Source organism: Danio rerio, chromosome 5 (assembly GCF_049306965.1).
Source record: "Danio rerio strain Tuebingen ecotype United States chromosome 5, GRCz12tu, whole genome shotgun sequence".
Classification (NCBI taxonomy): Eukaryota; Metazoa; Chordata; class Actinopteri; order Cypriniformes; family Danionidae; genus Danio; species Danio rerio.
The window spans coordinates 41,421,354-41,449,058 of record NC_133180.1 but is presented as its reverse complement, the minus strand read 5'-3'; the positions used below and the strand labels follow the sequence as shown (position 1 = coordinate 41,449,058).

Here is a 27,705-nt window from a genome sequence, read left to right as displayed (position 1 = left end):
CACCACAGACAGTCGGCCCGAGACCCCTTATACACTTAAAAAGAGGTGGCACTCCGAGAGCTGCGTTCATTCAGCACTGCCTGAGTAAGAAGATTACTTTTGCGCTGCTCGTCTCTCTACTCTTTCTCTCTTTAAACATGCTAAGGATGCTAAAGCGTCAGCAGCTCCACCCGGGAATGATTTTATTACTCTTTTGGCTCTGTTATTTGATTGAAGATCAAAAAGTGCAAGGTGAGTGCACTTTTCTTCTTTTATTTCCTTATTTGTGTATTCAAAATTATTTTTTAAATGCTTTAGATGTGAATTTTTGGCTTGCTTTAGAATGAAAATGTTGCTTTAGAATAAAGGAGCTGCTTTAATGCAAGACAACTGTAAAGTTTTTGGCTTGCGCCTGCATTGGTGTCCTCGAGACAGGTGCGTCTTTACATGCACCATTATTTAAACAAATACAAAAACACACTGTGTTCAATCCGGAGGTAGATACTAATGTAACAGAACGTTTTATTGACCTAAAATAAGTGTTCAATATTGTCATAATTATAAGAACAGTGAGATGCATTTCTTGTCTTGATGATTGTGATAAAAGCAAATAAAATGTTTAATGGTGTTATTTTCTAGCAATAATGAAGGGTTTATATAGAATCATATTTAAATAAAGCTGCGTGTATGCATTAGACGTTCGATTGTATTTTTCCTCTAATAGTAGGTAGTGAAATTAGACACTGCCTACCTCGTCTGGCTTTCCAAAAAAAATAAAAAAATAAATCACTGGACTTAATGCAAAAAAATTGTGCCATTTTTATGCATTTAATTATTAGGATGCTTTTGCGTTCGTGTCATCCAAACGACACAGTCGTTTTTAGAAAACAAAGTTTGATAGAGCTCGCGTGACTGTAAGATTTAATTGGATTGTCTGGCTCGTGGTCTCCCCGGCGCGAATGCCTAATTTAATACATAAACACGACTGATTCCCCCCAGGCTTGACCCGACAGTTGAAAGAATAAAAATACAAACATCCGAAGCGTATTCTGGGCGGCAAATAAACGCGTTTGCAGCGCTCCTGTAAGTGTGTGCTGAAAGGCGATGAGCGCAGACAGTTGGCACAGGGAGCGCTCGAGGAACTGGAGTCTAGACTGCCGTGCACATTGTTTAAATAGGTACGAGTCTGTCAAGCTGACACTTACTTTCAGACAATAAATCTCTGCGCGCCCTTACACAATCGACGACAGGAAAAGCGTATTCCCGGAGCACCTTGACTTGTCTGGGTGAAGGCACGCAAGTGTAAAATAGTCGCATTACATTGGGGAAAAAAAAAATCAGACAAAATACAGCGGGGGAGGGGGAGCAGGAGAGCTCCAGCTAATACAGGCTGCACGTGTTGTGTCTGGGTCATTGGCTTCAGACTTTAATACGACTGGCTCTTTTTCTTTTTGTTTACAGCTGGTAACTGCTGGCTTCAACAGGGCAAGAACGGGAGATGTCAGGTTCTCTACATGCCTGGGATGAGTCGGGAGGAATGTTGCCGGAGTGGGAGGCTCGGTACATCTTGGACTGAGGAAGATGTGCCAAACAGCACATTATTCAGGTGGATGATCTTCAATGGCGGGGCTCCAAACTGCATACCTTGTAAAGGTACGATCCCGTCAGTATTGAATGAAATAAAACAAAGTAATTATTTAATTACAAAGTATTTATTATTACAAAGTAATCATATAAATAAAAGTAAAGCATAATAAGACATTCCTGTTCTCCATCACATCTTTCACATACGATAATTTATAGGCTACCAAATGTATGTCATAATACATAATAATAGAGTTTTACAAACCATGTGAATTTCAGAGACGTGTGATAATGTGGACTGTGGTCCTGGAAAGAGATGCAAAATGAACAGGAGGAGTAAACCTCGCTGCGTCTGTGCTCCAGACTGCTCTAACGTCACCTGGAAAGGGCCCGTCTGTGGCTCAGATGGAAAAACATACCGGGATGAATGTGCCCTTTTGAAGTCCAAATGCAAAGGGCACCCGGATCTGGAGGTCCAGTATCAAGGCAAATGCAAAAGTAGGTAACACACTTGTCTGATGTCTTGTTTAAAGAGAGATTTTAGCACTTGTATCTAGACCTACAGTAGGGGTTTGTATAAAATGGAGTTCAATTCAAGAAAAATTGTGTCAACTACAAGCTTAAAAATAAAGCTTCCACAAGAATATTGTTTTAAACTTTTAGTGAACATTCCACAAATGTTCAAACCTCTTTGTGGAAGCATTAATGCCAGTATAAAACCTTTACGTTTCAGAGTGTGGATCTGTGATGTGTTATGAACTTCCTGAAGAATGATAGAATACTGTATCACTGAGTCTTCACTTCTCATTTCCACAGAGACGTGTCGTGATGTCCTGTGCCCGGGAAGTTCAACTTGCGTGGTGGACCAGACAAACAACGCCTACTGTGTGACATGCAACCGCATATGCCCAGAGGTCATGTCTCCAGATCAGTACCTTTGTGGCAACGATGGAATAGTTTACGCCAGTGCATGCCATTTAAGAAGAGCCACGTGCTTGCTCGGTAGATCCATCGGCGTGGCATATGAAGGAAAATGCATCAGTGAGTTTTTCCACTTACATTTGGCTACAGTTTCATTTAAAATAGAGAAATTGACTTCATGTATAGTTGAGATGACAAAGTCTTTCATGTCCCAATCCCAAAAGATTATTTACTGCAAAAGCAAGTCATAGGTGTGTAATAGTTTCCTGATGCTGGCAACATGGTCTAAAGTGCTGTTTGGTTCTTAATTAGGAATTGACGTTTGCTGTCCTCTGTTGTGTTTTTAGAGGCCAAGTCATGCGATGATATCCACTGCAGTGCAGGGAAGAAGTGTTTATGGGATTCAAAGATGAGTCGCGGGCGCTGCGCAGTTTGCGCCGAGTCGTGCCCAGAAAGTCGCTCGGAGGAAGCTGTGTGCGCCAGCGACAACACCACGTATCCCAGTGAGTGTGCCATGAAGCAGGCCGCTTGCTCTTTGGGGGTTCTCCTGGAGGTTAAGCATTCAGGATCTTGCAACTGTAAGTAACACATCTTAAAAGACAATCCAATGCTGCCCAGCAACCTCCTTCCCAAAACCTCCCACCCCTCCAAATAACGCCTCTTCATTCCCTTCCTGCTGCTAAGAGTTAAGCTACAGAAAGGACTTACGATTGGAAGTTCTTTGCATGTCCTCTTTGGCTGGCTTCAATCATTTTGCATTATCTCGAGAAGAAACAAAAATTGATTTAAAAAAGGAAGCAAGAAAAGCAATGGAAATCCATCAATTCAGTGTAAACAGAAAAGTGGCAAAGAGCTCTTCCGAGGAGTCCTTTGACATACTAATCTTTTTCATTTAACTAACAAGACAACATGTGCGAACTAACGTTTGCAGCTAGCGGACATCGTCACGTTTGACTTGTAGCTCAGTCTGACCTGAGTTCATTTCCCACCCCCCTTTGTTTTAGTGTAACTGTAGAGACTTATATAATCACATCAGCTTGTCAATTCCATAATCATGTACGTGTTTTATGAATCCTGTTGTTTTGTTTGATTCCTGCTTTTGGCTGTAATGGATTATTACAAATGCACTACGACGTAAACCGCTCCGAGGGTCTCCTCCATTTACACTCACATAAGGTGATTGTAACATTGGTGCCGTTGTGTAAACCTTAACTAGACTACCTATTTTGACTAGCTCAGAGAACGGATTGACGAAGCTAGACCTGGGAATACTTGCATTCCAGCAGTTTGTGCTAGCGAACGAATCAAACGATCAATGTGAACGAATGGCTTACCTTAACGCCTTAAGGTATGGACGTCATTTCAAGGGACCAACTTTATGATCACCTCATGTTTTAAACGACTGCCACATTTAACGATTTGCAGGACAAGAACATGTTAATAGTAGAGCAATGCTTTCTGAATCTCTGCTGTTAGACCTAACATTAGGAAGGTGATTCTGTGTGCGAGTGTGTGTGAGTTTTGCTGTGGTCGTGTTGTTCTATATGTTTGTGAGGGACTACACATTTGTTTAATTGCTTTGCCTGTGTCATTTTTCGAAATGTAAACCTCTATGTAGAAAAATACACACACACACACACACACACACACATATATATATATATTATATACCTCAGAACTGTGCCATTGCTTGACCACGTAGCTACGGTCAGCCGGTGCACAACCGTGCACTCAAAGTAATGGATTTAAATGCAAAACCAGAAAAAAAGCAGCCAGTCTTGGAATGCAAGAGCACTTTTTTGGTCTGGATTCAGCCATTAAAGCTTCTGATTGGCCCCGTCCCGTCGCACTGCTGGCTTCCTTAATTATATATATGCATTTGTTTGCATAATTTCGGCAGCCAGAGCACCTGGTCAAGCTGTCATCTAGCTTTTCTGAGGCTCTGGGATAAGAGACAAATACTCACGTACATTCTGCGCTGTTGTGGTCTATATTCATGCAACAGCTACCATGTATTCTCCCATATAGCCATTACGGAAGACCAGGAGGATGACGATGACGAGGAAGACCAGGACTACATGGCTTATGTCCAATTATCACCTGTACTGGATGGATAAAGCACCATCAACCAGTGGAACAGTCCTAGGGCGAGGAGTCATGTCCACACTGTACATATGTGTATGCTAATTTATTTTTCAGAGAAAAAAGAAAGAAGTATACATGTAGTTCAGTCTGCTTGATGTTTATTTATACAGTGTTCTGTTTTATAATTTATACATTTACAGTGTCCGGCTTACTTGTCTATCATGTTTTTCCCTTTTCTTTCTTTAGTTTTGTTTTTATATATATTTTTTATTATGACCGAGAAATATATTTGTCCAAAGAGAAGCAGTGTTATTTATTGTGAGGTAAAATGCTATCATGTAAAGTGTGAGTCTTCTGCAAGCTGTAAATTGCATTCCTTGAGCTGTACAAATGCTTATCAGTGTCAATTCTGTATCACAGATGTTTATTTCACACATACCTGCATGTTAGCTTGTGTTTATTTATTGGAAAAAAATGGAAAAACGCATAGGACAAAAAAAAAAGTGTCACTCTTTAATGTACGTGTATATTTCTGGTTTTGTTTACAGTTCAGTGTAACTGACCAAAGGGATTTTCTTAAATGTTCTTCAATGTTAATGTGATATGGTGCAGCAGGATGACATTGGAAATGTGTTGTTTCTCATTTAGAAAAGCCCTGCTGATTCTGCTGTCCTTCATAAACAGCAAGAAATGGGCAGTGGGTGATGATTGTTTCAGAAAACTGTGCCATGCAACTGTTTTTGTCTTGTTTTTGCCAATATTCAGCTCTATATTGCTCTTGCGGAGCGAACACAAGGTCAACAGAGGACTCAGTATCGATATATAAAGCGTTCACCTTTTCACTTTGTTGTTGAAATGCTTTTTTTTATTTTCAGACATCTCAAGATAAAAACGAAATTCAGTTATAAATATATAGTTTTGTATTTTTTATGTAAATGTCATATGTATATACAAAGTTTGATGTATTTGTACAGATATTAAGAGTGAAATCAATAAAAAATACTTATCAATTGGTCACTGCGGTGGATTTCATTCAAAACTGAGCTCTTTCATCAGCCAAATAGCATGTAGATGAGTTAAATCATTATAAAAGCGTGATGGTTGAATTGTGTATGATCAATGTGTCCTGTGTTCATTGCTTAAGGTAGCATTTTATTAAGATTCATTTGATCTATAATAAGATCTATACACCAGACGTTCAACCTCACCATTAGAGAGGATTAGAGCTGTGCTATAGTTAAATTGAAATAATGCCAAATATAAAAACAAACTCTGGGAAGAGACTCATAAACCTCCTATCATGCTTGTTTTTACTCAATTTGCATATATACATATATCCTTTATTCTATGTTTTTTTAAAATGTAGTTTTAGTGTGGACAGAGTTGAAGGTTGGATACTTTACCAGAGGATACCAGGATATCAGTGTTGAATGACTAAAGAAACTCAATTAATCTGCATAATTCACTCACTAGATGGTTGAGTACACAGTAAGTGTACTATACATATAGTGTACAGTGCATATACTAGTGCAGGGGTGCCCAAACCTTTTTCTTATGAAGGGCCAAATACCAAACATGATTCAGGCTAGTGGGGTGAACGTAAATATAGTTGCCATGAATAATTTACTAATTTATTTAATAATATTTGAAAAATGACTCAAAAACATTACATTAACTAAAGTATTTCTTTTTACATTTTATGATGAACTTATTACAGTAAAAACAAAATCTCATTTAGAATTAGATGGAAATATAATAAAATTACACTAGTTTTTGCCTTGATTTGTTTCTGCATAGCCCTCTATCCATTGAGAGACAGTATTTACATTTTTAAAAATCTGATTCATTTACAACAATTAATTAAAACATTTCATTTCAGTTTTTTTTATTATAGCTCAGCAATGAAACGAACAAAAAATATTATGTTTAAATGACAATGACTGTGTTAAAGGCATCGCCCCAACCCTCTTTATCTTTCTCACTCTTCTTTTAGATGGGATGGTGGGCCAAATCAAAGGTTACAGAAGGCCAACTTTGGCCCGCAGGCCCTACTTTATGAATCTCTGTTATAGTGTCATTCGGGATACAGCTTTAACATACTCAGTCTCTTCAAATGAAATCAGAAAAGAACAATTCTGCTATCAATCAAACTCTTATTAAGTAAGATGATGAAGCTGAAATGCATTTAGCCTGACCTGACATGTTAAAACATTCACATCATAAAACCAATACTCCAAACAACAATTCTTTCAGAAGAAAGTCATCTTTCAGCATGGGCCACTCTCTCCTGTGAGCCAGTGTGTGATCCAGTTCACAGCAAGAAGAATGGTTTAGTTAGTAAACTAAACTGGTAAACTTTTTGGTCTAAACCATTTTGCCACACTTGCAAACAACCAATTTATCAGTGAAATGCTTTAGATGTTAAATCAAAGTTTGATTTTGATTGTAAACAGAGAAGAATGCTGTTTTTGAAATGCTTTTCTGTAGCTGACAACAGATTTATAAAGATTTCTTCTTATAAACTTGGCAAAAAGTTTGCACGTTATAAGCAAACCAAGACGCTCCAAGACACTAAAACAACTGCTCATATGAAAAGATTACAGGGCTAACCCATCAGAGTAAATATTTATATCATTACAACAGTCTTTGAAATCTAATTTTTGTGCTAAATTATATCACATTCTCAGATGTTGTTAAAATTAATATAAATAATTAAAAAAGTTACTTGCTAGTTGGTAACACTGTTTAATACACTTGCCTATGTTAAGTGTTAATTTTGGTGAAAGTTTGTTCCTCGCCACTAGCTTGCTTGGTTCGGGACATGTGGAGCTGCGCATTGATGGATTTGCTCTTCAGGGTTTGGACTTCCAGCAGTGAATATTAAACCACACTGAACTGAACTTCAACTCTGAAAACTGGGCTGACACTGTTTCCATCTACTATAATCTTCTATGTTGAGCTGCTTTGACACAATCTACATTGTAAAAGCGCTATAGAAATAAAGATGAATTAAAATGAATTATTTTTAGGTTCCAAACCAAAACTACAACAGAACAGAAAAGGATAACTGGAATTACTTTTAGAATGATTTCTTTCTAGCAAATGGAAAATAAAATAAAATTTGTTCTTCAGAAGGAAACATTTTCATCACTGGTTAAAGGAGAGTTTACCCCCAAAAATTCTCACTATTTACTCAAGTGGATTCAAACTTTTAAGGTGTTTCTTTATTCTGTTAAACACAAAAGAAGATATTTTAAAGACAAAGAAAAAAAAATGAACTCATCGTTCCTTCAAAACAATCCATTAGGTGCATAGACTAAAAAAATCCCAAAGATTGAAATAAGTGGAAAAAAAGTCTCAAAAATCAAAAAGAAGCAAACCAGATGAAGTGACTAGCAATATAAAGGCAGTTTCAATCACACTGACCATCGTTAAACAATGGTCAGCATGTCAGGGAACTTTTTTTTTTGTGTAAGCACATTGTTTTTTAGTTGAAAGAAGGAAACAAACACTACAATCAATGGTTACCAGTTTCCAGCTTTCTTCAAAAATTCGTACTGTTTGTTCTACAGAATAAGGAACATTAAACTGGTTTGGAATAAGTCAAGGGTGAACAAATGATGAATTTTCATTTTTGGGTGAACTATCCCTTTAAGTTAATGGTTAAAAAACTTGTTTTAAAAGACACGTCTGGCTTTGAAGACATGGACCACATTTGAATGATTCCAGTGCTGTAATGGTGATGTAAAGCAAACATGCCAAGCGCACGAACATACTGTGCTAATGTGCTAGCATAGTAAAGCGAGTGCTGCTTTTTCAATTGAACGTCATTTGGAGCAGGCAGGTGTTTTAGTCATCTCGGCTCATCCCTGGAGGAGAATGAGAGTAAACATATCTAGCCGCGTTCAGTCTTTGAAGCTTGACATTTACCTCATCCTCCCGTTTCAGAAACATTAACACTAAACTGTCTTCAAGAGGGTTTGAAGGCTCGGAAAAGCCAACTACCTGACAAGAAGAATTATTTTCGGAGGAAACGGAGAGATAGCGTTTCAAAGCACAGCGTTTGCACCAACAACAGCAGTGATTAAAAGAGTTAAATACTCACATTACCAGAACTGTTGCATCATTACGACCGTTCTGAGTGAAGCGTCATCCAGATTCGGTCAAAGGAAGCGCCGTAAAGTCTCAGGTGTTGTAAAGATAGTTTATTAGATACATAGAGTATATTATTTTTACAGGTCTGTTAAAGATAACACAGACAGGCCGAAACAGGATGGCTACTTGGCCGACCTTCGAGTCCTTCTGTCCCAGGAAAAGTTTGCTCCATATGACTTCACTCTCGGCTTCGGGACCCTCTTTTCAGTTATATCATAACTCCAACCTGTAAAAATAAACAGGCACAGCGCACGCTCAGCCAAGTATATCTACAGGCTGGATTTGAGAGATGTTCACTGTGGGGTGAGGATAAATGCCACAAACACACAACCACTGTTTCCTTTTCGAAGCTCAGTATCCTCTCTCTCTAGAGACATTTTTGCGATAGGAAGATTGCAGTGTTTAAAAAACTTTGGTCACAATAGTGGAAAGAATGTTGAAATGGATTACCATTCTTCTCTGCGAAAGCGATGGCGTCCTCCTTAGTGCTGAATGTGAGCACCATGTTGGACAGTGGATCTGCCCTGCATATGGAACAGAAACATTTTTAGGCATGGGATTTGATTGTGGGAAGTCAGAAAGCTGGTTTATGATTATGTCATCCACTCACGTAGAGGACCAGCCCATCAGAGGGTTTTCCCAGCGCTCCCTGGTGTCAAAGTCTATCTTCCACTTGTGTGTGTTTTTGACGCCCGACTGCATGGCGTTGCGGGCTGGCACAAAGATGCGGACCTTGCGTGTCTTAATATGCTCCTCTGGAACGCCAGTCAGAGTTGAGATGTCCTGACAAAATAAGAATATTTGAAGACATGACCATTTAATGTTCAGCAAAACCTGAGAGTTGATGTTCAGACTCTTAAAATCAAAAATTAGCTTTGCTGTTCTCACATATTTGCACATTTCCCCAAAGGGCATAAAAGCCCAAATACTTTTTTTTTTTGATCACAGACGCGCACTTGTCCAGACAGGCTGATTTGTCACACATTTAAAAAGCATGGAGACAGTGTATTGTGATCTTCAGTTCAATGGCAGAAACCTGGGCTTTCAGGTTTCATACACCCTAAACTTTATCGATTAGGTGAAAAGTACAACACAAACTTTAACTGAACAGCACAACAACAACCTGAGCAGCAGGTGAATCACTCAGGACATCAGTCTACACCACTGACTGAACTGCTTTTTTCAAAAGAAAGACATAATTGGAGTCCAGACACCAATAAAAAATTTTTAAATAATAATAATAATAATAATAATAATAATAATAAATAAATAAATAAATATATATATATATATAATTTTTTTTTTTAAAGTTTAAATTGTAACAAATGGTTAAATATAATTCAAACGCCACTCAAAAAATGACTTTTGCTGCTTGTTCAAACTACTTATTTAAAGAATAAGAGCTGAAACAACAAACTATTTTCGGGGACAACTTAATTATTTTATGTTCAATGCACTTAAATTTGTATAAACAAACTTCTTGCTGACAAAATGGCTTAACCTTTGTATGAGACATTCTTTAACGATTCTTTTTCCGACTGCATAATTTAAGGAAATAAGGCTGTCGCATGATGACTGAATGACTCAAAACACAAGTACTCAAGACAATTTGTTTACAATTGAAAGATTTAAAGGTACAATGTCAAAGCTAAAATCACAGAATCTGCAATATCATGACAAATCACTAGTAACAAATAAAATAAATAAATAAATAAATAAATATATTAAACAAAAAACACCTCAGTCTGATCATTTACAAACTACACGTATAAGCGGGAGCTTTTAAAATATCTCAAAAAGAAGAAGACCTGCACATTACACTTTAAAGGATTAAAATAAAAACATTATCATTTACTTGTACCAAATTTAAGCAAATAACAAAAAACTAAAGTAATTTTAATATCTTGTGATTTAGAATTTAACCGAAAAATCTGTATTGAGGCCATGATGTGGTGAATGCCTGCACTGTGTTGTTTATTATCTTTTAATTGAACTGTTTTCCAAATTATGTGATTTACATGCAATCCATTTTTGTCTGCTTTCGAACTACTGTACCTTGATCTCTGCTGTCAAATTTTAATGTTGAAATTGTAAGTTTACAGTTTAATAAACGGTCTTGTACTGCAATTTCAGTATTCTGAAGCTACATACCATATAAAAATTTACAGAAAATATATCTTTAAATAAATCCATAAAATATGAACAAGATCTGGCTCGCTACCTGATTTTTCTACTATAACACGACCAACCAAACAATATAAAACTGTCAATAAAAGTCAATTTGTTTTTTTTTTTACTTCAAACATTGTCAAGCCTCCACAACACAATTCAAAAGTGTAAATAAACAGAAAAACGCCCAAGCTATGTTAAACAGTTAATTAATGGACCCTTCTTTACAGTGCTAGATCATATCAAGTGCACAACTAAAAACTTCAGCAGTGCTTCTCGTTTATTGTGTGAAAAGAACAAAAGAGGGCTGTTGTGAGAAGGTGATCTGAAAGATATGTGAGAAACATGCTGCATGGTCCCAGACTCAAATGTGCTGCTGCTGAAAGCCAAAGAGAGTCCAATTCCTTTGGGAATTAGCGAGCGGCAACGGGAAGTCGGCAACAACACACAGACAAACCTCCCAGCAAGCAGCCACCCAAGGTTGTGAATCCTACAAGCAGCTCCCCTTTCAATGCAAGAACTTCACACATTTCAATGGCCATTACAACTTCAAAGAATCAAATTTTCATCATTGTCTGTCATCTGCCACTTGATTCATTTAAAAGAGCTTCTTTAGCATGAACTGTGAACAAAAGGCTGCTAAACACTCTGACTTGCACAGTCTTCACGTGACACTCGAGCAGGCTGGGAAGAACATACAGTATCAAACGCTCATTATGAACAGCAGAGAATGGGGGAAAAGATGCCAGACTGTCTAATAACTTTTTTAAATAACAATTTTAAAAAGAAGACTTTCTAATATAGCATATTTTGTGATTTATAGCCATTTTACCTTCATTATTACCAATCGCATTATGGGAATAGGCATGGGATGATAACCGGTTTCAAGGTTTACCGTGGTCTGGAAAAGTCATGGTTTTAAAACTGCCAACGTTCCTACGTTATATGTAAAGTTGCTTTTTTTACTTGTTTTTTGTGACTATTTTATTTAGTTTTATTTAGGCAACAGTATATTTAGCAAAAAAGGACCCTCCACATCAAAAGCTATACTGTTTCAAAATATTTCAAATGTTTCTTAAAATAAAATATATTGTGTTCGACACAGGAACACAGAAATTTAAAAAGAACATTATGATCTTGTGATATTTACAGTGCGCAGCATATATAACTATACCCCTCACAAATCTATCTTTTATATTCATATTGAATAGGAAGCTTTACAATATTATATTTGTTTAGAATAAACACATTTATGTTATAGAAAAATATTAGATACAAATTTTAAAAAGATGACAAAAATCAAGAGAAGCAAAAAAATTGAAAAGTTTAGTTGAAATTTTGTAGGTTCTATTTTTTTTTTGTTGCCATATTTTGTTTCAATTTAATTGTATTATCTTCAAATTTTTAAATATGCAGAAACTAAAATATTATTTTAATAAATATATATGTTTATTAAATCTGTTTTGTTTAAATGCACCAAAATACATTTACTATATTCCCTCAGAAATGGATAAAAATGTTCATTTTCAAAATGGGGTGTTCTCAATTATGCTAAGCACTGTATATCCAAGGTTATCAAACAGTCACAATCTTTTACCGGCCCATGAACTTTTTTGTTACTCTACAATTTAACAAAATTATTTTAATTACATTTTTAGTCAGTAATCTATATATTGCAAGGGATTTTAAATATGGAAATAATAGCAGCTCATTAACAGTTTTGTACGATCGTTTACATGACCAACACTGACAAGTCACTTTGTTAATTGTTTCAACATCAAAAGATGTTGAGCAGAGATCACCTTTAAAATCACAAACTATGGGAATTGATTAATTAAAGGCTTTTTTTTTTTAACAGAGCACAACTCAGTTAAAATCATTCGCTTTGCTCCACACCAGCAACAACTGAACATAAGTAGAACTTTGTTCATCTTCCTAACTTAGGATCAGAATCAGTCAGCTTGAACAACTAAACGGCACATATCTCAACACAAGTATTAATCTTTTTGCTTAAAATGAGCAGCTTAGAGACTCAAGACTCAGCTGAGCAGAATGACAATTAATCCAAGGAGGCACGAAAGCACCAAAACCCAATGTCTGCAATTAATCTATCACAACACGTATATATTTAGTGGAAAGCTGTCATTATTTGAAGGCTATTTTACATATTAGTTATTTCATACATGGCATCAGACAGAGAAATGTCAAAGATTTATTTACACATACTGAAAATACTGTCCACTGTCCTGCAAGCTAAAAAGAGGAAAAAAAGTAGTCTAGACTTATTCTTGCCTGCATACATTAGGACAACAAAAACTACGAGGGTGATCTAAGCAACAGACGAATGCACAATGGCCAAATAGACAAAGCGAGCGACTGTGCCTTAAATATGGTGCTTCAAGGGGAAAAAAAAAATTAGGCCAGAGAGAGGGACCACAAAGGGAAACACTGCACGTTTCTCCTTGCATGTACAGGAAGCAAAATGAGAACTATGAAGTTTGACACTATTCACAGAGCCCTTCAATACCTGTATGTGCAGACAGAATGCCAGGCTTAAGAGCGAGGGAGAAAAGACTGGCAAAGTCTCCGTCACGTGAAAGCGTGTCTATATTTCTGACACCTCTGGCTCCTCGGTGAATAAAGAGCATGGGAGCCCATTCAGAGGGGCAGACTGTGGGGCCGACTGCTTGAATGAGCCCTGCGTGCAGCTTGGTAGAGCCAAGTGTGGCCGACAAAACCGATACCGAAGTGTAAACAAGAAGGAATTTGCCGTGCGAGTAGTAGTACAAGAAAGGTTTTAAGGTGAGTTGGTGCCACTTTTTAAAATGAAAATGTGTTGTAAACAAATGCAATGAATATAAGACGTTGCTTATGCAAACTATAAATACATAAACTTTGACATTATCAAATGTAAATGTCCTATCAGAAGAGCTTTTTTCAACGCTTTTAATAATTATTGAATTATGGGTATTAGTTTTAATACAATCCAGCAAAAATCTAATAATGACAAGTAGATTTTAAAAATAGGCAGAAAAACAAGTTAACATTTAGAACATATACTGTTATAAAATGTTTAATAGATATTTCAACATTTTATTTTTTAAAAACTAAAAATTGAATGTTTATTTTAACTATTTAATCTTTTTTCTAGATTTTATACAGATAACATTGTTATTTATGTGATTTGCTTTTAGTGTGTGTGAGCGCGTTAAAAACTGTACAATAAATAATGGCACTGCCAAAATAATGTGTTTGATGCTGGGCAAAAATACCACATTTGAACCAATAAAACATTATGCCTTCTATGAAGTGTTCCAATTCTTAAGATGATGAATAATAGGGCTGCACAATATATCGTTTAAGCATCAATATCGCAATGTGTGTGTCCCAAACAGTCACATCGGAGGATATACAGTATAATTTATTAGCACAACCGTTAAGAATATAGTGTCTTTGCAAAGTCTAACCATAACATAATGAAATGTTATCATTTGCACGTGCTTTAAAGGCATTAAAAAGTTTGAAGCATTCAGGCACAAAAAACATTCGTACATTCATAACTTTAAAGGAGAATAGTTTTAGTGATTTACTGCAGTGAAGGCTATACAGTGTTGTTATATTCCGTTCTTACATTTCAGTACCTGAATACTGTTTAACTTTTTTCATTGCTCTATTGCAATTATTTTTGCTTGCATTTTTCTTTGTCTTTTTGTACATGATCCACAGCCTTACAAATTCATCCCCCACAATCTAAATGAACTATCTGTTGAAATTATATTCATATCGCAATATATTCACACACACACAGATAGATATCTCAGAAAAACAAAATATCGCAATGTCAGATTTTTTCAATATTGTGCAGCCCTAATGAATAATGAAAACATGTACATGCAATTACCCTGTGAGGTTAGGAGCATGACATAAATACATCAATCATTAACTATAAAATCATAAAAATTAACTAATTTAAATGCACACTCCACAAAACCAAACTTTGCAGGCAAGATTCTTAAAAAAATGAAATAAATCTAAGATCAACCAATATTTCTGACAACACTATTTGACAAGGAGTAAAGGCTAATCATATATATATATATATATATATATATATATATATATATATATATATATATATATATATATATATATATATATATATATATATATAAAACAGATCCATTCACTGAGGAGAAATGGAAAGACATGAGAGTCTGGTAAAGTAACATACATTTGTGGTATGTTTTAAGCTCAGACAGACTGTGCACTATAAAATGGGAATGGAAAAGTTATTGGAAGATTACAGGTGGACCCTCTCAAGAACTTTTGAAGGTTGTGGTGTCCGTTTATGTACACAATCCAGTTCTCATGTCAGCATATGGAGATCAGATTTGCAGACTACACTGCCATCACTGTTTCAGCACAATCCCCGCAGAATCAGTCTAGTTGAAGCTGCATGTTGATTAATAAAGGGAAATACAGGGGGAAATGATCAGGGCAGAAATAATTAATGAAACAATCTGCTTAGAGACATCCAACGCAGTACAGACATTAAAATGACTTGGAAAGACATTACAAGTTGGTGTCCACATGCATGCAAATCTACCTTTTTTGGGTAAAAAACAAGCAGTGACAAATTACCTGCACATTGAAAGGTGCTCTCTGAAAATGAGAACTAAGTGAAAACTTCAGCGTTCACTACAGATCTGTCTTTTAATGGTTAGACTTCTTTTTTCAATTTAAATGAAGCATTTATTTATTTCAAAATGGCTTTAATTGTAGTAAAGGATAAATGAATGGAGAGTAATTCAAAAAGTTATTGTTTTATTTTGTTTTGTCTCAGAAAAACTCCATAAAATACAAGATGAAGACAAATCGTGAAACTTTGCACTCGTGCATGAGCAATATAAATGCAATTTAAATATATAAAACTATATACTTAGCCAATTTACTTACACCATTTCTTCTAAGCAACTTGCTAAAATGATTTATATACTAAGTGGCTTGGAATAATTAAATTCGCATTTTAATCCCCCTTAGCTAGACTGCATAGTCCATTTTTATAGCAGTTACTGATTAACAATTTACAGCAATCACAAAAAAACTTTCAAACTATTTATTTTAAAGATTCGCTAATGAGTTAGTGGTAAATTGGTCTACTTGAGGAAGGAAAAAAACTTTACAATTCAAACTTATGAATTCTAAAACAGTTTGATTGTAGGGTAACAAATCAATCAGTCAGAGTTTAAAACCAGCCAAATCAGCCAAAAACTAAAGACGACAATGAATGGGTGATCAGATCTCACAAGTATTTGTGGCAATTGGTTGACTGATGTGCAGAACAGACAGTTGCTGCTAATAAAAGAACAGCAGCAGATAATAACAAATAACAGAAATTGTAAGTAAAATGCCAAATAACAGCAAAAGGACTTTGATAAACATTAATATCTTTTTCAAGTGTTGAAAATCTTTATATATATATATATATATATATTATTATAAATTCTGATAAAAAGGTAGGTGATTACAATTATCTGCTGGTATTTTAATGAATACTAAAATAGGTGTCTAATAAAAGCAAAACAACAAGAAGCAGCAGATTTCCAATAGAAAACAAACTTATTCATAAATTTGTTCACCCTTTTCTGCCATATTTTCAATTTTATACATCATTTTTAAATGCTTGTGCGTGCATTTAAGCATCAAAACAATAATCTATAATACATATTTATTTAATTTAGATTTATTATCATTATTCTTAGGTATGTTATTATTATCATAATAATAAGAGCAACAATAAAATCTTTATCATCATCAATATAGATGATTTACACAAGACACCAAGTGAAATGTCATTTAGTTCATATACCCAAACATCTTGTCAGGGATATTTAAAAGAACAAAAATTTGATGACAGCTCAGACACAAACTACTGAATTCACTTACTTTAAATCTTTGTACTTTGCCACCATCTTTCAAGTCAAGGTCTTTCAAGGTTATTCTTTTAACAATTTGTCAGCAAAAAGTTAATCATTCCAAATTTAAAATGAAAAATGTATTATAAAAAAAGAGACATTATTTCTATATATAAGGATCTCAAGACAAAGGATAGTGAAATGTTTTTTTTTTTATAATACAGTTGAAGTGAGAATTTTTAGCCCCCCAAATGTTCACAGTATGTCTAATAATATTTTTTTCTTCTGGAGAAAGTCTTATTTGTTTTATTTCGTCTAGAATAAAAGCAGTTTTGAATTTTTTTTACAAACATTTTAAGGTTAAAATTATTAGCCCCTTTAAGCTATATATTTTTCGATAGTCTACAGAACAAACTATAATAACTTGTACAATAACTTGCCTAATTACCCTAACCTGCCTAGCTAACCTAATTAACCTAGTTAAGCCTTTAAATGTCACTTTAAGTTGTAAGGAAGTGTCTTGAAAAGTTTCTAGTAAAATAGTATGTACTGTCATCTTGGCAAAGATAAAATAAATCAGTTATTAGAAATGAGTTATTATAACTATTATGTTTAGAAATGTGCTGAAAAAATCTGCTCTCGGTTAAACAGAAAATGGAGGGAAAAATAAACAGGGGGCTAATAATTCTGACTTCATCTGTATATGTTATTTAAATCATTAGATTTAAAAATTTGTATTTAATATTTTAATATACTAAATAAATAAAATTACTTTGCAATAGTAATTTGATGTAGACAAATCTCATCTCATTTTTTTCCGTTCAAACAGTAAGTGCAGTGAATGAATGAATTGCAACACATCCCAAGTTAAAAAGTACATCAAATAAAACTGAGAATGATAATGAGTATAAAAGCCAAATCTATTTCTGTCATAAGTAATGATTTGTTAACTTAAATTTATTAGCAATTACAACCAACGAAACAAACAGCATAAATGAAACAAGAACCCATTTATCTACATCAGCATTGCTATTTTCAGCCGATTAGCAGTAGCAATGGCTGAGCTGATTTGTAAGAGCACAGGGTGATGGAAATGAAGTGAGGAGGAACACGGTGTGCTCTACAGCCGCTGCGAATCTCCTTCCTCTACCACACAAAGGTGCTGTCGGCCACTTTAAAGGTTACTTTCTCAAGTGTTAAGCAAATGAAATACCATTTAGCGACTAATACACAAAGCCTCTTGTCAGATCCTCTTCAAAGAGCCATATCCTTTGACCTACTTGCCGGCCTTGGTTTTTTTTTTCCTTTCGGACAAGCACCTGGTACGAGGGGACAACTAGACAAAACAGACACTTGAGATGAACAGCGAAGGGAAAGAGGGGGACGGAGGAGGTGGAGGAGGACAGAACCACGGCTGGATCTCCAATTCAGAGCTTACAGACACAACCATACAGTCTGACAGCTACTTTAACAAGTTCATTCAATTTACGGCTCAGACTGAACAAAATGCCTCTCGCTTGCAATTAGGTATCATTTCACTGATGTTTGCATTTATTTTCGTACGCAGGGTGGTTTGCAAACGCATTTTTAATATGCATGCAAATAAACGCACTTTCAATAAATGACTGTGTGTCATTGCTACATCGTCATCAGCCACCGACCAAACTGAAAAATTATAAACGAAGGCATTTTTAATCAGACTGTCATGTGCCACCAAACAGACTCTGAATTTAGACCATTGCTTGGCGTGTTAAGCCCATCGCATCCCAGGGCCATATCGGCTAAGCTTTTCAAGGAAAGAAAAAAATAGTCTCAGCATATTAAAGAATAATAGATGAAATTTTTTAACTGCAGAAAAACTGTCCTCTCAGGATTTAGAAACTTGAGCACGGTTCATTCAGAGAGTTTTCAGAGCTCCTGCGCAGCTCAGACATTACGTGTGAAACTCTGTCACTGGCCAGCCATGCAGGCTTTCTCATGGCCCAGCATGCTTAATCAAACTGTAATTACCAACAAAAGCAAGTCAGCGCTGGCACCGGAGGGAGAAAGTGCCCAGACTCTGCCACAAATACGCAGGACCTTAATTAACGTCATTTGCAATGCCACACATTTGACTGCACTGCAAAGTGGCACATTTGCAAGCCCTTTCACTAGGGCTGGAAAATGTCTTTGTTTTTTCCTTTCAAAATTAGACGCCCAAAATATCTAAAAAAATTGATTAAAAATGCGTTTTCAAAAGCATTTAAAATTGTAGATTAATTAGTTTCAAAACAACTAATACAAATAATTTCCTTAACTAAAAATAGCTAAAGCATTTGTCAGCTTGACCGCCATGTAATTTTTGTCACAGAGTAACTACCACTGCCGTTTTTATTAATAGCTTCAATTATATATATTTTTATTTCAGTTAAGTCATTTAATTATTTAAGATTTATTAATTGTGCCATTTTTATTCATTTTATTAAATATATTCACATCCAACCTAATATTAATAATGCACCTTCAAAGTTGACTTGAGATCATATCTAAAAGCCCTTTTCTTTAACACTTGTTGAAGAAAAGTTTCTGTTTTTTTTTTTTTTTTTTTTTTTTTTGAGATGCGTACTCCCTTTCACATTCTTTCCGGTCAACATGTCTTCATGTTTCAGTGATAAATGACAGGGTGGGTCATGAAAATTTGAGATTCAAAGAATTGTCTTTTAGAATTTATCCCAGGTCAAATAGAAAACACATTCAGGCGACCCAATATAAATTCTACAAGACATTGTGAGATGACCCAAGAACACTAAGAACCTGAACATCATCTTCTGCAGAAACTCTTCCATAACCTGTGACCCTTGAAAAATAAGTGCTCAGTTTGGAAAATCATATCATGTAGTCACATATGATCTGCACGCATGCCATAAGTATGCAGAAAATGCTTAAACACAATGTGCTGTCCATAAATTGTATCCATAACAGTAAAGTGCTTCTTATATTTCATTAGGCAAAAACCTTATGGAGGCGTTACATTACCACAGTTGCAAATGTATGGTCATACTAAATGAAATATGAATATCTATTATTAAAGGGCTTTATAAAAAGTCTTGCACAAGACAGGTAGTCTTCACTACAAACCAAATATCTGGCTCAATGGGCACAGCTCGCCTGAGAACAACAATGAAAGCTCTGTGGCCAATTATAAAAGGACAGCCGCCGTCTTCCTGCGAGTCTGCTACTGTCAGACTGTTTTTCTCCCTTTTTTCTTTCAATCCCCTCTTTTTGGGGGCCCTTTTGCAGCTTTACTTTAGAGTGGCCCCTACTATTAAACGAGAGTCCTCGACCAGGCGGGGTGTACTTGCCCGCTCAGACACAATCACAGATAGTCTGAGTCCACCCAAACACCCCACTCTGCCAAAAGCGTCCCACACATTCGAGCCAGCTGAGTGGCTGAAGTCTCGTAGGTAAACAAGCTCATTATTGTCTCACAAGGACATGCAAAAAAAAAAAAAAGATTAGAAAACTTTATTCAGAATAAATTTCAAGAGAGGACAATTTACCCCCTCTAAAACAAATCCTGCCTCATCACACAGAATCATTAGATTTCATATTTTAACATAATATATACCACATTTTCTGTAATCTACAGTAGTGTGCAGAACCGGTTTTTGCCCTTTATTCAAACATATTGATTTTATGCTAATGGGAATATTCCAGCATTCTTTTTAAATGATATAGACTTAATAGGAAAGTATAAGAGACAGACTTACTAAACAGTGCAAATTAGCATGAAAACACAATTCCACATACTTTAGCAGAAAGCAGACATCCTAGTGTCAAGTTCTGCAGATTCTACTGACAATATGTTCTATAATTTGCACAGACATAGCAGGCTATTTTGATACAGACAGTTGAACTAGACCCAAAACATATTGCAAACAAGCAGAGCACTGAAAACACAATGCAAAATTTGTTATGAAATGGGTGTTAAATACCAGTAATCTTTACAGCAAATCTCAGAATCCATTCAAATACTCTCCTTACATTACATTTGCATTAAAAAAAAAAAAAAACTTGCACAACAATTGCAGGTAATACATTAATACCATAGATATATACACTAGATGTCGCCTGGCCTATTGTTGTCTATTGACGCCATCTTGCTACAGGGTAGCGCTCCTTTGAAATGAATGCAGGACCAAGGTACATTGGAGGACTGTGGCCATCCAAAGCCAGAGATAAACACATATACACATATATCTATGATCGGGTGTTTTGTATGTAATTTTTTTTTTCTAATTACGAAAATTATAATTTTACATCACTTTTCTTCATTGATGGATCAGTAACCGCACGGGCATTCCTGACAAAAAGCTTGTGTTTGTGTGTACAGAAATGTACTATCCACTCTCCCTGTTAAATTTGATCTAATCATGTCCTGAAACACACCTCCTCTCCTGCTTTCACTTCTCATACTGACGGAAGGAGCGATTCGTTTGTGAATGAATCCCCCGAACGACTCTTTCACTAACGTTAGCCGACTTAAGTTTCTGGCAGCGCAGCATCTCGTTGTCATATTTCTAATGCATTGTTTGCTGATTTTATTCAACAAAACTAGCATAAGCCGAGTGTTTAGTGCGAGTTGGAGCTTCTTTGTCTTATGGTGAATGCAGTAAGTGACTATTATCATCAATAACGTTACCTGATTAGCACAAAAGTTCAGAACATACAAAAACAGAAAAAAAAACTTAATATTACCTATGAAATGTTCTACCTCTGTGCTTTGATTTCTTTGTTTGCTCGTTTCTACACCCGTAGACAGCGCTAAAGTCCCGCATCTTCAAGTAATAACACTGTCTTAACTAGTGCGGTTGAATGACATTTGTCCTGGGAGCACTGTAGCAATGTGGCGGCGCTATTGACGCATGCTCAGGGTCCCTATGCGAAATCTAGTGTATATATATCTATGCATTAATACAAGAAAAAAATTGTGTGTGTGTGTGTGTGTGTGTGGGGGGGGGGGGGGGGGTTGTTTTGTAAGATGGACTTAAACATTTGTATGTTTAATTTGTGATAATGAACAAGAAAGCATGCTTATTGGGCAATACACAGGAGGAGGGAACCACCAGTGAAAGAATAATACCATTTATAACTGGTCAATAAGATGGTTTTAGGATGGCAAATGTAAGATTTTTTTTTAAACATACTTGGAAAAAATCTAAGCAAAGTACACTTTTCTCTAAATCAGGGGTGTAACTTCCACTGGGGACATAGTGCCCACATGTAATTAAATGCAGGAAATGAGTAAATTATTTAAATAAAAATAAAAAATTTATTTTTCTTCATTATGTGTTGACGGTTCTCGCGCACACAGAACCTGCAGTAGGAAATGTGCAGAGCGAGAGAAGATTTCCCAATGGTTAACCGATCGCAAATGTTTGGCTTTCTTGGATGGATACAAAAAAAAGTGTAAAATCATGATAGTAATAGTATTATTCATGCGTCACTACCAAATATACTTGAGTGGCCGATAATATAGCTATGTGTGGAAAGCACTGTATATTATGATATTTTTCATAATTTAATCTGATATTATTATAAGCCCAAACTTAATTGTTGTTAAATTTATCAGGAAACAACTTTTATTTCTTAATTTTGCATTTCAAGTAAACATATGGCCATTTAAAAAGTGTTCACCCAAGTTAATAACCCTCATTTTGTTCCAATCCCCTGACACCTTGAAGATATATTAGATGAAATCTGAGAGTTTTGTGATCCATCATAGCCAGCAATGGTCCAGAGACATTCAATGTACAGAAAAGAAACCTAATTCATTGCATTCCTTGTGACTTCAGTGGTTCAACTGTATTCATACAAAACTCCGTGTTTAATTAGAAAATCTCTGCAACTTTTCTGTGCACATTTACTACAGGCACTATAACATAGTACCTTTACAGTCAGCACCCTGTCCAGATATGCAAGACATTGGTAAACAAAGTGGCGCTCAGATTTCATCTAAAAATCTAACCCTTTAAGGATGTTTGTATTGGAAGATTATTATTATTTTGCAATGTGTGCAACATTTAAATGACATGAGTTTAAGATTTTTGATTTCGGCAACACTTTAGTTTAGTTCATAATAAGCATGGGATGATAACCGTTTAAAGGTATACCACGGTTTGGAAAAGTCAAGGTTTTAAAACCGTCAAAATTCTCTGCAATACCATTTCTAAGGTATGTGTACAATTTTTTATTTACGTTTTTTTTTTTTATTTTTTTTTTTACGACAACAGTATTTTCAGCAGAACATATATCTAAAGATGCCGTTATAAATTAAAAAAAATCTGACCTCTTAAGGCCTTTATATGAGTAGCACAAACTATGCTAATTTATTTAAGTTTTACAATAACCAAGGGCTCTGTTCTTTCCAATTGAGCTTCGTCCATAAATTTTGTACATGAGTACAGTTTAGGTGTAAAATATACAAACCAAAAAACATTCATTGTAATCTTTACATATTAACATACCAAAAAAAAAATCTTTGCCATTTTTAATCTTATAAATTTCCAAAATATTCCATCAATTTTTAACTGTCATACAATTACAAAAGCCTAATACAATCCAGAAAAAGCAGCAATGTTCATACCAGTTTCTCATCCACAGTGATGAGCTGGGATCCCTGTCCCTCTGCCAGCCTACATCCTGATGTGCTTACTGACCTGTAAAACAGGAAGATGAAGTTTAAAAAATAATAGAGATGACAAGCAGAGATACAGCACAAACAACTGAATTTAGGTACAAACAACAGCAGAGTGAATAATTTTAATGGAGGATGTGTGTCAAGAGACAAGAGAGAGGAAAGCAAACAAATCTCTCCTCAGCCCCATTAATTCTGCCAGCTGAGCTTCTGGGAGGTTACCTACTATAAGGCAGTAAGAAACAAGCAGCCACTGATGTCGTCCTGTAAGTCTAAAATCAATGCTTTTGAAATTTACCTGAAGCTGGTCTGACATAAATGGATACAAAAAAAATCATAAACACCTGCAGATCTTTCATTTCAATTTTATATAACCAACATGAACAAAAATTTAACATACAAGAACATAAAATTGCTTTCAAATTTGGAATTTTGTGACTCCAGCTGCCCAATGTTTGGTAGAAGATTGCAATCAAACACTTTAAACTCCACCCAGGGATGTCAACAATTTAGACATACAGTACAATTGACTAATTACTTTAACTGAAGGTATTGAGTTTTAACTTTAGAATATTACTATCTTTTTTAAATGAAAAAAAAAACAAATCTATGCAAAGCAACAAAAAAGTTATACATTATAAAATAAAAACAGTACTTTGACTAATAAATACAATGAGAACAGATTGTGCGTGAATTTAAAATTTGATGTCGATACAAAATATATTGACTTTTGATTAATTATATGGGAAGGCATAAAAGGTTGTAGAGAAAGAGAATCATTTATTCATATTCACACATTCCACATCTGCATGACTGACCACTTTAACATAACTAGCCATTTTTAGCTGAAAAAAAGAAATGAATGAGTAATAACAATAATGTAATGAGCTTGTGGCCTTATTTTCTAATATGTCATCTATTGTATGTTGAAGAAGTGAAATTTGATATCTAGTGCAAAACCTATTCTCACACTAAATGAAATGTTACATCATGTAGTGTCAGAATTCCATCAGTGGTGAGCTAATATGCAAACAGAAAGGAGATTTGCGAGCATGACTATAGTTAAAATGATCAAACTTTAAAACATAAGGTGAAATTAAATTGCTATTAAAGGGCACTTGCACAAATGTACTGCAGGTTTAAAAGATTAAAGTTTACAACGAGGTGATGTATGCATTATGTTACCAATTTGAATATTGAATATATAAAGAAAACCATAGAGGTAAAGTTGGTTTTATATTCGCACATTCTCCTTAATAATATAATTTCACAAAAGTCTTATTTGCTAACTCAAAATAGCGGAATCATATTAACACCCAATGACTATCAAAGTACAACATTATTCACAGTCAAATAAACAGTGTTAATCTTGTTTTCAAGTCACACTTGCAGGTTATTTCAGACTGAATATTCAAAGTGCCGTGGTAAACAATATGGAGTCTGTCACAAGTTGTCACTGAATGTATGTGTGAATAAAAAACAACAACTTTACCTTAATAAGAAAACCGCCATGACACACACACACACACACACAAATGTGATTGGGATATAGTTAGTTATATATTCGCACATTCTGACTTTCTCCTTAATAATAGTTTTATTTGAAACGCATTAAACATATTATTTGAAAACTCTAATAGGGAAATTTTATTAGCAACCATCCACAACACTGTTCACAGTCAAATAATTAATAATGCATAATTACAGGCAGTTTCAGAGCAAACACCTAAAGTAAGGTTAGGGGTAAACAATATATAAACGGCTAAAGTATAACATTTTATATAAAACCAACTTTACCTCAATACAAATGTGAACCTTTGAATGAGTTTTGCAACATAATGGAAAAATTTACATTTTCAGTCTTCGTTCAGAAAGAAGGTCAAGGAGCTAACCTTCCCATAAAGCGTTACAAACGATAATCAACCACACTAACATTTAACTACACTAATTAACTTACATGACTCAAACATTATGTATCACGTATACTAACCAGTTTAATTAATGTTGTTATTACAACTCACTACAGAGCTAAGAGCTTGTCGTTTTTATCACTAAAACAACACGTAAGTTTAAAGGGCCAAAACGTCGCAATATCATGTATATGTGTGTCAGATTAACGTCTAATATTAAAGAATTGACCGATGACACTCTGGCTATGTCAGTAGCTATCCGGCTAACTGTTAACTGTAAACAGATAAACAGAGCCAAGAAAACCGAGCGAGCGTTATTTCTACGCGCATAAACACATAAACAATTACAAAATTGTTGGTAATTACCTGACAGGATTCACAAATGTTTTTGTGACTGATTTAAGAGCGAGAATACGGCTTAAACCAAAGAATGACATTGAGGACGCCATGTTAACATGAGACGTACGGCAACACACAGCGTCCAAACTCACGCGATGCGTATTTCTTCAGCTCATGAGGAGAGTAGAAACTTGAGGTGGAAGATTTGTGTTTATGTTTAGTTGAAAACGGCAACATATATGAATGTGGTTGTTACTGACAAAGAGCTAATGGCTGTTTATAACAAGTTTTTTCATGGTGTTTGCATCATTTTGCCCTAGTAGAATTTTGGCTCAAGTTAGAAAGTTTAATTACCAAAAGCGTCAAAATGAGATGCACACGTGGGTGCTATCTTTTTTCCCCTATTTTTAATAACATTAATGTTTGATTTATGTAACACCCTCTGTAACTGCACACCTGTGCAATGGGGGAACATATTGCCTTGACATTGCTTTATAGAAATGTAATACAATGGTAATTAATTTTAACAATCTTAAAAGCTTAGAAAAAGATATATTTAGTTTATCAAATTAGTTGCTCCTAATGGATGATTATAAGCACAAACATGAGATGTGGGACAGGTCTCCCCTAATAATCGGAAATGACCAAATATACCCTTGCCCAAGATGAAGATTTTATGTGTGATTTAAAAGTGAAATGTTTAAGTTGCAGTCTAAAGATGCACATCAGTGTCAAAATGACTAAGATTGGCAATTAAATTAAATAAGGCTGAGATTTAAAATTCAAATATCCAAGTGTGAAGTAAAAATGTACATAAATATTTTTAACTATTCAAATATAAATACAAACTATTTACAACAGTTTCATGATTGAAAGATAAAATGACTAATAATATCATGTATACTGGATGTTTTTCTAGAATTGTGGTATTTTTATTTTAATATATTGAATAAATTATACACCTGAATTATGTAATTCCTATGAAATGAAAACACTGGTTAGAATTTAATTATAAGGCAGGTCAAGCATGCTTGACTCATGTGAAAGAACCAGAGAGGTTCTTCTCTGCTCCAAGAAGAAGCCTTGCCGGTTTTGATTGAGATTCTGTAAATTTCTGTGCTGATCAATGCTTATATATATATAGAGGAAAACAGCCAAAATTATGTATTTACCATCTAAAGTGGTCATGTCTGTTCAGAATATATGAATTAAACAGATTGAATAGATAAATTCTTGAAGGCACCATTTTGCGCAAGTGTGAAGAACTTTTAATAACCTTTTTCCACTTTAAACAATCTTGAGTGGAATGGGAAGGTTCTGTGGATATTAAAGATTTTGCAGGGAACCACTGACACAATCGCAAGCCTCCATTTTTAAGAGTAAGAATTGGATGAACACAATTTCATGGAGAAGCAGAAAACCCAAAACTTAGATTTCATTAAAATATTTTGTGCTCTGAGTCTGAAGGAAAGCAGTTAGGTTATTTGGAAGGTGTGTAAATAATTAATTACTTAGTTATAGCCTTGCATTATATGAGCTCATAATAACATTAAAACTATGTTGCTAAAACATTTAGTTTTTAAGAACCTCATGCTTTTGGGGGAAATTTTAAGAATTATCAAACAAATATAATTAAATAAAAACAATAATAATTTTTTTTTTTACATTAATTAGTTTAATTTGATTTCTAATTTATTGTTTAAGCTTAACAAACATATAGTCCATATATCCCAACAGAAAAAAAGAGAACTTAAAGAGAGAGAGAGAAAAAAAAAACAGAAGCAAGCATCCATGGCATGTCCCTTAATTTGAGTTCAGGTCTCTTCAAAGGCTCTGTCTAGATGGGTCGATTTCCTCCTCAGTTCTCAGGACTGGTGTAAGACAGCTCTCTCTTGGGACTTCAGGCATGCCACAGCATAACATACTCATTTTCCGCTATTTATCAGCTCCTGGATCCTTCTTTTACTTTAGC

General features: G+C 35.0%; 3 protein-coding genes across 5 annotated transcripts in view; 2 read left to right on the top strand and 1 right to left on the bottom strand.

The window, feature by feature from the left end:
* Positions 1-27,705, top strand: part of LOC141385704 (uncharacterized) — a 430,770-nt gene that overhangs the window by 242,222 nt on the left and 160,843 nt on the right. The gene's annotated exons all lie outside the window — the stretch shown is intronic.
* On the top strand, positions 63-5,586 carry fsta (follistatin a). Of its 3 annotated transcripts, none has more exons than XM_005165257.6 (6): positions 65-231; positions 1,441-1,632; positions 1,843-2,061; positions 2,380-2,604; positions 2,832-3,062; positions 4,513-5,586. In XM_005165257.6, exons 1-6 carry the CDS (start codon positions 138-140, stop codon positions 4,599-4,601), a joined length of 1,050 nt encoding a protein of 349 aa, XP_005165314.2. In that variant the 5' UTR covers positions 65-137; the 3' UTR covers positions 4,602-5,586.
* ndufs4 (NADH:ubiquinone oxidoreductase subunit S4) lies at positions 8,760-25,851 on the bottom strand. Its single transcript, NM_001020676.1, is given in 5 exon segments — positions 8,760-8,950; positions 9,175-9,248; positions 9,335-9,507; positions 23,434-23,506; positions 25,761-25,851. Coding segments are annotated over 5 exon segments (507 nt in total). The 5' UTR covers positions 25,844-25,851; the 3' UTR covers positions 8,760-8,846.